Source organism: Neolamprologus brichardi, chromosome 22, assembly GCF_056152115.1.
Source record: "Neolamprologus brichardi isolate AB-2024 chromosome 22, ASM5615211v1, whole genome shotgun sequence".
In the NCBI taxonomy this organism is placed as follows: Eukaryota; Metazoa; Chordata; class Actinopteri; order Cichliformes; family Cichlidae; genus Neolamprologus; species Neolamprologus brichardi.
In genome coordinates, this window is record NC_142124.1 from 27,269,788 (window position 1) to 27,280,396 (window position 10,609).

At 40.1% G+C, this 10,609-nt stretch overlaps 1 protein-coding gene across 2 annotated transcripts in view; it reads left to right on the top strand.

The window, feature by feature from the left end:
• fam135b (family with sequence similarity 135 member B) overlaps positions 1-7,194 on the top strand; it is a 50,966-nt gene extending 43,772 nt beyond the window's left edge. The window contains exons 17-20 of one of the 2 annotated variants that reach the window (XM_006795264.2): positions 808-959; positions 1,115-1,225; positions 1,771-1,884; positions 4,915-7,194. In XM_006795264.2, coding sequence (XP_006795327.2) covers positions 808-959; positions 1,115-1,225; positions 1,771-1,884; positions 4,915-5,120 — 583 coding nt within the window. In that variant the 3' untranslated portion in view covers positions 5,121-7,194. The other variant, XM_006795265.2, reaches the window with a different exon arrangement.
• Positions 7,195-10,609: the final 3,415 nt, after the last annotated feature.

Here is a 10,609-nt window from a genome sequence, read left to right on the forward strand (position 1 = left end):
CAGAGACTTTGCCCTGATTCTTCTGTGGAAGTTTTAACTTCGGAGAATGACAGCTCCGTGATAATGTATAGACTCAAAATGGATAAGTGACACAAAACAGATGAAAAGCTCTTATCATACCGTGCCAATAAGCTTGTGACTTTCACATGATGGACTGCGCTGCTTTATGCAGCACTGTGCTGCCTAGTTCCAATCAAATTAAGCTATTCATCTTCCCGCTTAATTGCCCTCAATGTGACAATTTATTTCTTTGTGAGAGTTTCTGCCCAAGTTTCTTAACTCTCTTTTTATTGTCGCGTATTCTCTGGGGAGTGAGTATCAAAGACAAAAGGCAATGGAGTGCCGCAACAGCATCTGGCTCTTTCCACATTACCTCTATATTTAGTTTGGGAGCAGACAGATGAGAAGGAGCAGGCATGGAGATGAGGGATTGTGGGTAAAGCCGCAACAGTACAGTAATTAAACTAAGTGACAGACATAGCTTGATGAATCTAATATTTCCCACTGCTGGGAAGCTGCTATTAATTCGTGCGGTTTGTCCTCTATGTTCGCATCAATAAGTTGTCATTGCCTTTGAGGATGTTTAAACATTTAGCAAGTTAATGAATTTTCTGTAATCACCGCATGCTGCAGCAGGAATCTCCAAATAGCTTCCGCTGCAACCCGTTCCTGCTTCCAGAGGAATCTACCAAAGCTATCGGGCAGTGTCGTAGGTCAGCAGCGTTGGAGGCATTTTTTTTTTTTTCCCAGCCGCCCACTCATGCTGCAAGTTCCTCTCTCTGAAAGTTGTTTGTCTTCGGCCAACAGCTTCATCGGCCACTCTCTGGGGAACATCATCATCCGCTCGGTGCTGACGAGGCCTCGCTTCCGCTGCTATTTGCCCAAACTGCACACTTTCCTCTCGCTGTCAGGGCCACACTTGGGAACGCTGTACAACAACAGCACACTGGTCAGCACAGGTGAGGCCACGGCTCGTCTCCTGGAAGAAGGCACAGCGCTGCGTGTTTCGCGCCTCTCAGCAGCATATTGTCTTTTGTCTAAGAATATCATCCATACTGCTCAGCTACTGTGAAGCATGTTGAGTCCTGATTTGTTGTGTGTGTGTTTTGCTTAGGTTTGTGGTTAATGCAGAAGCTGAAAAAATCCGGATCTTTGCTGCAGCTCACCTTCAGAGATCACGTTGATCCACGAAAAACGTTCCTCTATCTCCTGAGTCAGAAACCAGGTACGGCTTGAAAGCGGCTGAGATCCGAAACAGAGGCTGCGTGTTGACGGCCCCACTTTACAGACTGTTGCTTGAAAGGCAGGCTGTTCAAATATTCATGAAAATGTTGTCATCTTGTCTTTTTTTTGTCAAATTTCTGTACGTGTCAGCTCGCTAACACTCAAACCCCTGCCAGCGAGCTGCAAGAGGCCTGTGAGAGGCCTCCCCACTGTGTGAGTGGAACAAAGCAGTCGTTTGTCACACAGGCTTGAAGAAGATAAGCCTGAAAACGCTTTTTTTCCCCCCTCTCTACAGCTGTGGCAGGCTGACAAAGTGATCCAAACCCTGTCATTGGAAACCCACCAGTGCACTCTCTTAAAAGCACACAGAGAGGAGACTAGAGAGAGAGACAGAAAAAAAACACAGCTTTATCGTATCAAGGCCTGTCATTGTGCTTTGTGATTGTACTTTGCATTTTACAACCAATTCAATCCTTTACCCTGTCTTGCCCTCCTTCTCTCTACTCTGTGCTGTCTCCTTTACTTGCGTCTTTCATGTCCTTGTAGGGCTCCAGTTCTTCAAGAACGTTGTGCTGGTGGCGTCTCCGCAGGACCGCTACGTTCCTTTTCACTCTGCCAGAATAGAGATGTGCAAAACTGCTCTCAAAGATAGAACCACAGGTGAACAATGCAGCTGTCATTACTTTAGCTCATATTTGTATTTCTATAGTTTCTATCTGGATATCTGGGCACCTGGGGGCCTCGTCGTCCACATTATTTTAGCACACTTGTTTATTCCTAGAATGACATTTTACATTATTCACGAAAGGAGCGTGCCTCACATGACAGCAGGTAAGACTGTGTCCCCTTCTCTCCTCTAACACTGCAGGTGTTAGAGGAGAGAAACTTAACTGATGATGAGCTGTTTATTAAGGCAGACAGAAAAATAGAAAATAAAAGGGCAAAAACAATGCAAACTAAGCAATAACCTAAACTGGGTAACCTAGAAAGGAAACACGAACTATGAAAACCCTGGCAAACAGAAACACAAACTCTAAACATGGCAACGATGAGGATATATGAAAACCTGAACACATGGGAACAACACAGACGATCCAACAAAGACTGAATGAGAACGCACAGACTAAATACACACAGGAGGCTAATGAGAGAAGTGGGAACACATGGGGGACAGCTGACACACATGAACATAACGACGTCACAGTGGAAGAGTAAAACTAAACACGATGAACACAGGAACACAAGATCTCTTCAAAATAAAACAGGAAACATGAGACGCAGACATGACAACCAGAACTTGACAACGTAAGACACAGACTTGAAACACATGAAGGGCAAGGGAGACTTAACAGGGGTTGGAAGACACAAGGGAACTCTAATAACACAGAACTAGAAAAACGAATGAGCTTAATCATATAAACATCAAAACTCAAAACACTGGGTCATAAGACCCAGGATCGTGACAGCAGGTTAATAGGGAAGACTTGTCAGAACAGTGTCATAAAAACAGCAACTACATATTCTGATCGCCTCGGGTCAGAGTTTGAGTTGGAGTTAGAGTTGGTGGTGTCATCGATGACTTAAACGTCAGAAGGTTAATTAGTCACACTTTTTCTCATTTCATGCCATCCCTGTTGAGTTAAAATAAGATATAGGAATGGTTTACTTTTGTTTTACGTATATCTGGGTCTAGAACACCCACATGCAAAACCTTTTAAGGGCTTCATCAGTGATGATTCCAGCCTTTGCTCTCAACACTGACCTTATTATTTGGAGAGAAGCAAAAAAGTACCTCTTTGGAAAATAGCCTCAACAGATTTTTATATGTGTCAGTGAGAATTATTCCTCTCTTTGTCCATGGATTGCCAAGACTTTATGGAATAATGAAAAAAAAATCTTGGTTGGGGTTATCAGTGATTATAGATGGTTAGTGAAGACCTGTAACTGTTCCAGTGTAGGCCAGTTACCATTCACTGATGTATCATCTTCTAGTTTTATATGTTTCTTAGTCAGTCATCCAGGTCAGGGTAGACTCAAGAGCTTAAAAAAAGAAAGGAACTGGACCGTTCATCCAAGGCTATGTCCACACGTACATGGGTGGTTTTGAAAACGCTGATTTTTCTATGCATTTTCAACACAGCCGCTGTCACAACCCAAATACCGACGTCGTTTTGAATAAATATACTTTTTAAAAAAATTCAATTTATGTATGCTGTATTCATTTTGGTTGTGAGTTTACACCAACCAAAATACTATCTTTAGTCATTAACATTTGAAATGTTAAAGGTACTTGAAAAGTAACACAAAATTATCTGCCTTTCCAGGAAAACAAAAACTTTTCAGAAGTACTTAAGGTTTTGTGAGGGTACAAAACCCTGTTTAGTCTTTCCCACCCAGGCTTCTAGACTTCTGATTGGCCAACATTTCGTTTTTAACGTTTACATGTGGACAGAGTTTTGTTTTGTTTTTTCAAAACGAAAACGGAAAATCTCCATTTTCAAAAATATCCGTGACGTGTGGACATAGCGCAAGAGATTTCTTCATATTTAAAAACCAAAAGGCGGAGATTTCAAGGTGGTCTTGAGGGTCGTTGATCCACTATTGATCATGTGTGTCATCACATGAGCTAAGGTGTGAAAACAGGCGGAAGTTGTTAACGTCACCAGGAGTTAAGGGTTAAATCGCTGCGAGACCTTAAGGTAACTAGAGGCAAAGTGTGAATAGGGGTAAAATGCCTGGAAAGAGATCTCAAGACTGCATGGTAGGTAGCTGATAGCTGGTGTTGTAAGCCACGAGCTCTGTCTAACCCCGACTGGGAGGTAAATACCTGGGACTCTGCACCTTTTGTTTTTAGAAATCAAGAAACCTTGAATGAGAAGTGAAATTTCCTTAAAACAACAAGCCGTCAAGCTCTTAAAACATCTACTAGTTTGTATAAAAACCGTTTAGCATGTGGCTAAATATGAATGCATCACCTGATGACGTCTTTAACAAATTCATTTGCTTTCATTTATAAACCTCTGGACTTTAACAGCTCAGATTTAGCAACTTCTTCTAAATTTCTACCCATATGGAAAACTTAAGTCATACATATCTGTGCAGACACTCTGAACTGATCCTGTCACCCATGTTCCACACATGACATGGTTAGTGGGGTTGGCATGACATTTTCAGTTTTACAGGAGATTAGGCTCTAGGGTGTTGTATGGCAACCAGCCAAGACTCTAGGAAGTCATTGCACTGGGGCAAAAAACAGTCTGGCTCACCAGCACCTGTACATGCAAAAATCCCAGTAAGGGTAAACACTCTGTAATGGCAAAACTTTGCACAGATTTCAAAAAAGTGGAACGGAAGTATGTTGCAGTAAGTATGCAAATCAAAAAAATTGACAAGAATTATTGTTATTATGGGGTGTATGTTTCATGTTTCTTATTAAGGTCGTTTAGATGGTGGTGATGTTCTGCACTGCATTATATTTAGAAGCTTTCCTAATTTTATATCCACTCTATCAACATGAAAAAGTAAGTTTCTCTATAGAATATCTGGCATTTGTTGACCAAACAAAAACAGCTGATGAATCACTAATAAATCTAACTGTGGCCCTAAGTTTTAACACTTGAATATGAATAAGACATCATGCACGTAGGAGGACTCGCCATTACTTTCCTTTTTTTTCCCCTCGCACTGAAGGGCCCGTGTACACCGAGATGATCAACAACCTCCTGCAGCCACTCGTAGAAGCTAAAGAGTGCCGTCTGATCCGCCAGAATGTGTTCCACGCTCTACCCAACACAGCCAACACGCTGATCGGCCGCGCCGCCCACATCGCCGTCTTGGACTCTGAATTATTCCTGGAGAAGTTCTTCTTAGTGGCAGGACTCAACTACTTCAAGTAAAGGTGCTCCTACTGCAGGCTTACTGGACCGATCTGAGTCTAAAGGAAGGGGATGAGGTCATTTTACCCTGTACAATAGATGTAATGTATATATTTCCTGGTATCCAAGAGGCCAGATTTGTATATCCCATTTGTTAGGATGGTTAGCAGCTGTTAATAAAGGATTGGTATATTGTGACTGTTTAAACCGCTAACTCAGAAGTCTGAGTTTGATGTGTAGCCAGTCAAAGCAAAACATCTGACATCGATGACAGGATTGATTGTAGATGTTTTGTCGGCCTTATGAATAACCTCTCAGCCAGAACACTAACAGATGCTAATTGTGGTTTAAAGCATTTACTTACTTTCCCTTTATAGTTGGTTTAGAGCTTTTGCTATCGCTGGTTGATTGAATTCTTCTTTAAGGGTTACACTAATGATAGTCTTACACTATCCTTACAAGGCAATAGATGCATAGCATTTATGTCCTTGATTGTACATGAAGTATTTTGTTGTACGAAACATAGATGTTCATTTATACAGAAATGACTATATTGTTTAAAATTATTTATTTTTTACCTGCTTATGTTATTTACAGTGTAAGTAGTCCGTCTACATCTAAGTCTCTGTGTGTAATTATCATCAAATGTGTCAAATGAAAAGTAAAAAGTGTGTTGTCTGTATGTTTATCTGTACATCTCAAAAAATCTTGCTGTCCATGACTAGCTAAGTGTTAGGCTACAACAAACGTTTGCATAGAAGTGTGCAGCAAAGTATATTTGATAAGAAATGATCCTACCTGCTGTGATAGCATTTACTTTGTAATTGTGTTTTTGTACTGACTTAGTAACAGATTAACAAGATTCAGGATCGGACCATTTGCTAAGCCCCACCTCCCCTTAGTTACCATCGTGCCACCTGTCGAGCTTTTCAGCCTCTCAAGGCCCTTATGCAATTTAGAATGATACCCCTCCAACCTGCAGTAATGTTTACATTACTAAAATGTGATGTCAGACCTAAGTAGACAAAAGCAGACCTGTCACTGCTCCTGGGTTTTTCAGCGTTAGCTAGCTAACCAATCAAGCTAATCTCAGCTACTTGACTGTCATACCTCTGTTTGACTTTGTTGCCTACAATTTTTCCTTTTTTAAGCTGAATTTAGACATAACATAGCTTTATTTGCATGATTTCTACACGTTTTGGGGTATGTTGGTTGGGGAAGCCAACATCCCAAAATGTGTTAAACAAAGGAAAAAGTAGTACAAGTTGTGATTAGACGTTTTTATACTGATTCTATAGACATTTGACCACCAACCATTCATCACCCATTTTAGACATGTGCCAAAAATGGTGACAAGATCAGTTGAAGACTAGACACAAAAGCTTAGCGACAGTCTGACCATTACTTTGAAGGTGAGCTTTCTCCCTTTCTGCTTTGTTTTATATCTGCTTGGCTAATAGTGCCGATAAAAGTGTTTGCTGACAAATCTGAAGAACTACAGGAAACATTTGCTGCCAACCAGTCAAGGCATACATATGTTTCCTTAGCAACAGGTTGTTGTATCATGTCCAATATGGCAGACAAATTTTAGGCAATGTGTGCATGGCATTATATAAAAAGTGAATGTGAATTTGGCATTTTTGGAACGAGACGTGTATATGTAGATTCATGATGTTTTGGACTTCTTAGATGGTGTGTTTGAAATAAATAACTGCACAGCCATAGTATTTGTCAAATAATGCAGAAAAAATAAAATAAAATAAAAAGAAACCAGCTCCAAATAAAAGATACTGTATGTGGCTTTAAACACGCATTTCTTCTAATGACCAGGAGGGGGCGACTCTTCTTGTATCAAAAAGAACTTCTATAGTCAATGGAAAAATTGCCCTTGGCTCTTCTGATCTCTTTTATGGTGTCAGTGGCTAGCACAGTGCATGTTTGGTAAATTCTGGTCCTTAGTAGGTTAAAAAAACAGTAAAAGGGTAAAAGCCCTTAGGCCAGGGCTGCTGTGTGGTTGACAAGTGGCTGCTGCATGTGTATGCAGTGCATTCTGGTTCTCCGTCAGTTTCCCCTCTCACATCCTGTTTAAAAACACCAAAGTAGCGACAGTGAAAATGTTCAGCCCTCAGCACAGTACAGCACATTTTCTTCCAACAGGTAACGTCACATTTATATAAAGTCAGTCTACAACTTCTTATATTTCACAACCTATAACACAAATTATTCATCTGCTTTGGCACTGACATCTTTGGATGTGGAAGTGGATAGGTTACAATGATGTAAGATGTAAATGCATACAGCTGCAGCTGATGGTAGCACCCAACATTATCATACCCTCCCATACTTTTGTGCCTACTTTTGGTTTTGGAACAAGCCACGGGCAGCGTTTAGTTCTGTTGCTTCACTGGTTTGAACCCCAGCTGGGAATTTTCTGTGTTGAGCTTTCGTGTTCTCCCTGTGAATGAGCAGGTTTTCCTCGGGGTACTCTTCCTCCACAGTCTAAAGTCTAAATTGGCCTGCATGTGATGTATAGATAAAATATTTAAACTGCATCGAGTAAAGCACTCTATGAATGTATGTTTAAGTGTCGCTTGGAGTCAAAAGCACTTTGATTTATCAACAAAGCTAGAAAAGCTGTATAAATGCCCACGCACTTAAACATGCAGAAATCCATAGCTTGACAGGCTTCTTGTGCCTAAACGAGTTGCTACGATGGAGCGATAGCTAACCGGGAGAGAGGTTTAGCAAACAATTTTTCCTTTGACGTGATGAATATTTAACAATCTAACAATGCTGAAGCAATTTTATGGAATTACTGCTATAAAATATGAAATTATATACAACTACTAGTAGTTGTAGCCTCTAGTTAATCAGTTATTTTGATAATGCGTCTTGAATCTCGAATGGCAGGCGGTAAACAGGCTTGCTGATATAATCGACGGCAGATTTGATGTGCATGCATGTGACAAAGATTTGCCATTCATGACTGTACGATACAACAGACTATTGTGGTCTAATGAGGATCTATTTTCTAATTAGCCATGTAAAGCTGTAGATTAAAACCCTTTTAAATGCACTGCTTTTTTTTTTTTAATTGGTGTAAATCAGGGTGTCATTGCTTTTGTTATCCTGGATGATTCTGTGTAATACTGACACACTGCCAAGATTCTCCCCCGCACACTGTCTACGCAATGTGATGCATGATGATAGCAGGGAACCGCTGTGCAAGCAGTCGAATGTTCTCTTGAACATGTAACATGCCGTCTTGTGATCTCATCAGATTTTCCCTCATCCTTGGCTGTCAGACGCAAAGTGTTGTTTTCTAGCATCCTGGCGAGGATTGTTTCCTCACCGCCGTGCTGTTCATCAGACAGTGTTTACATATTCTGATATTAGAGAACTGTCACACACGTCTCATTTCCAGATGTAGTTATGCGTCTGCTGCATATGTAGTTATGTACAGACAGAGAGATATATTTTAACCTTTGCACTGGTTTGAAGTGCACTTTATCGAAAACCTTGGATCAACTTCCACTAGCTTTACAAACTAACAAACAGCTATTTTTTTCTTTCTTTTTTAGATCTGAAGGTCACGTCCTGTTCTCATTGTAAAAACTAACCTCACCTGTCTGTCTTGGCTGTACAAGCATTGTTTTTTGTTCAAAGCGTGCTGTCTCAAAGAACGAGCGGTGTGACACGGCAAAGTGCTTTTTTCCCCCTTGTGGAAGCTGCTGCTCTGTCACTGTGATCGACTCTAACCAAATGGGTTCTTTAAGGACGATGGTTCTCAAAGACTAAGCAAAGCTACGCAAGCAGTCTGCTGGAGCTGCCGTGTATCATGCACCACAAACACACATACTGTACATGGCTGAGGCTTAAGCTTGTTTGCTTTTCCTTTGTGTGTGTTTACTCAAAGGAGTCGGCAGGAATCAATGGAGGGAAAAAGTGATGGAGAGGTATTGAGATTGACCCCTTCAAGGGCAAACAGAGGTATGAAATTGCTTTATGAGATGGATGGCTGTCGTGCAAAAGGTTTCATTTGAAGGTTTCATCAGAAAGAATTGTATTTACATCACTCTTAGCTCTTTTTTTTTTTTACCAAATATTTATTGGCTGTTAACTGTACATTTATGTTGTTGAGTAAATTCTATAAACCCAACACTTGACTGACTTGAACCATTTTGTATCTGACTTTTTAGAGAGCCTTGTTTATGTGTAGCACATGGAGGTGTGTATGGAAACTGTGTTATATGTCTGTGAAAGCTCATCTGTCTTCACTGTCCCTGTTATTTTGGACCCTCCATTTGTTTGATCTGATTATAAAAAATGTTTCATGTCCCTCAAAGAATCATTAATTTATTTCATTCTGCATTTCTTTTGCTGAATGTACAACATGTAAAGTATAAAACAAATACTACTTCATCTGTGCCAATACTACTATAATATTTTTCTATGTTGCTGACTGTACTGTACGCATTCCTTAGTAGCTTGTGTTCAATGTAGAAATAGAAATAGAAATATATGTAGTATATAGCATAATATTGTTATAACATATATGAAAAAAATAAATGACAAATGTTCTTTTGCATAATTATTTTGTTTGTGAGCCTCAGTTCTATATTGATGTTAACTCTCTCAGTTTGAATGATGATCCCAACCTGAACCCAAAACAAAGAAAAGAATCTTTCTACCTGATAAACACTAAAAATTGACATTTTTCTTTCTTAACCCTTGTATGGTGTTCGGGTCTGTGAGACCCATGCCATTTAGAGGCCGCTGCCCCTTTAGGCAGTATAGACCATCAAAACCTGCAAAATATGGTATAAAGATATTTACACTTGATTATAACTGATTTTATTTTTTTTATAACATTTTATTAAAAAAAACGAGAAGCACATTAATTCATAAATGTGATCGAACAAAGGTAAAGGGAAAAAAGTAACCATGTTTGCTGTTCACATGGCTCGTAATTGGGATGAAGTAAACATCTGTTGAGTAATTTAACATAAAATTGTTTGATAGTGTTAATTGGAAAGCCAAAACTCTAGCGGGTCCACCAGACCCATGAACACCGGCTGAGTAACAAAAATACAAACACCACACAAGGGTTAAAAGTACAGAGTTAGCATAAGGTTAGGATTATCATTAATAATGCCTTAGATCTCAGAGGATTAGCCACTTAACACTGCGAACAGCTAGACATGGAGCACATGTGCAAGAGTCGTTGCGGTCACAAAATCTCTGCATTCATGTGGACCATTGTGTTCACTGTCTAATAATGAAACTCATGTCACTCATACCTGATTTGATCCTAGCGTACTTGTGGACACAGAAAGTACAATCAAGGCCTTAGGATTAGGGGTACGGTTGTGTTGCATATTGGGGACATGGTAAACAAGCCTAGTTTTAGGAGCCTGGTTCGTGTTAAGAGGTCACACATGTTACATATTCTCATAGCATGAGGTAAAGGCTTTTAGCTCGACGAGGTCATTACTGTTAACTCTAACAGA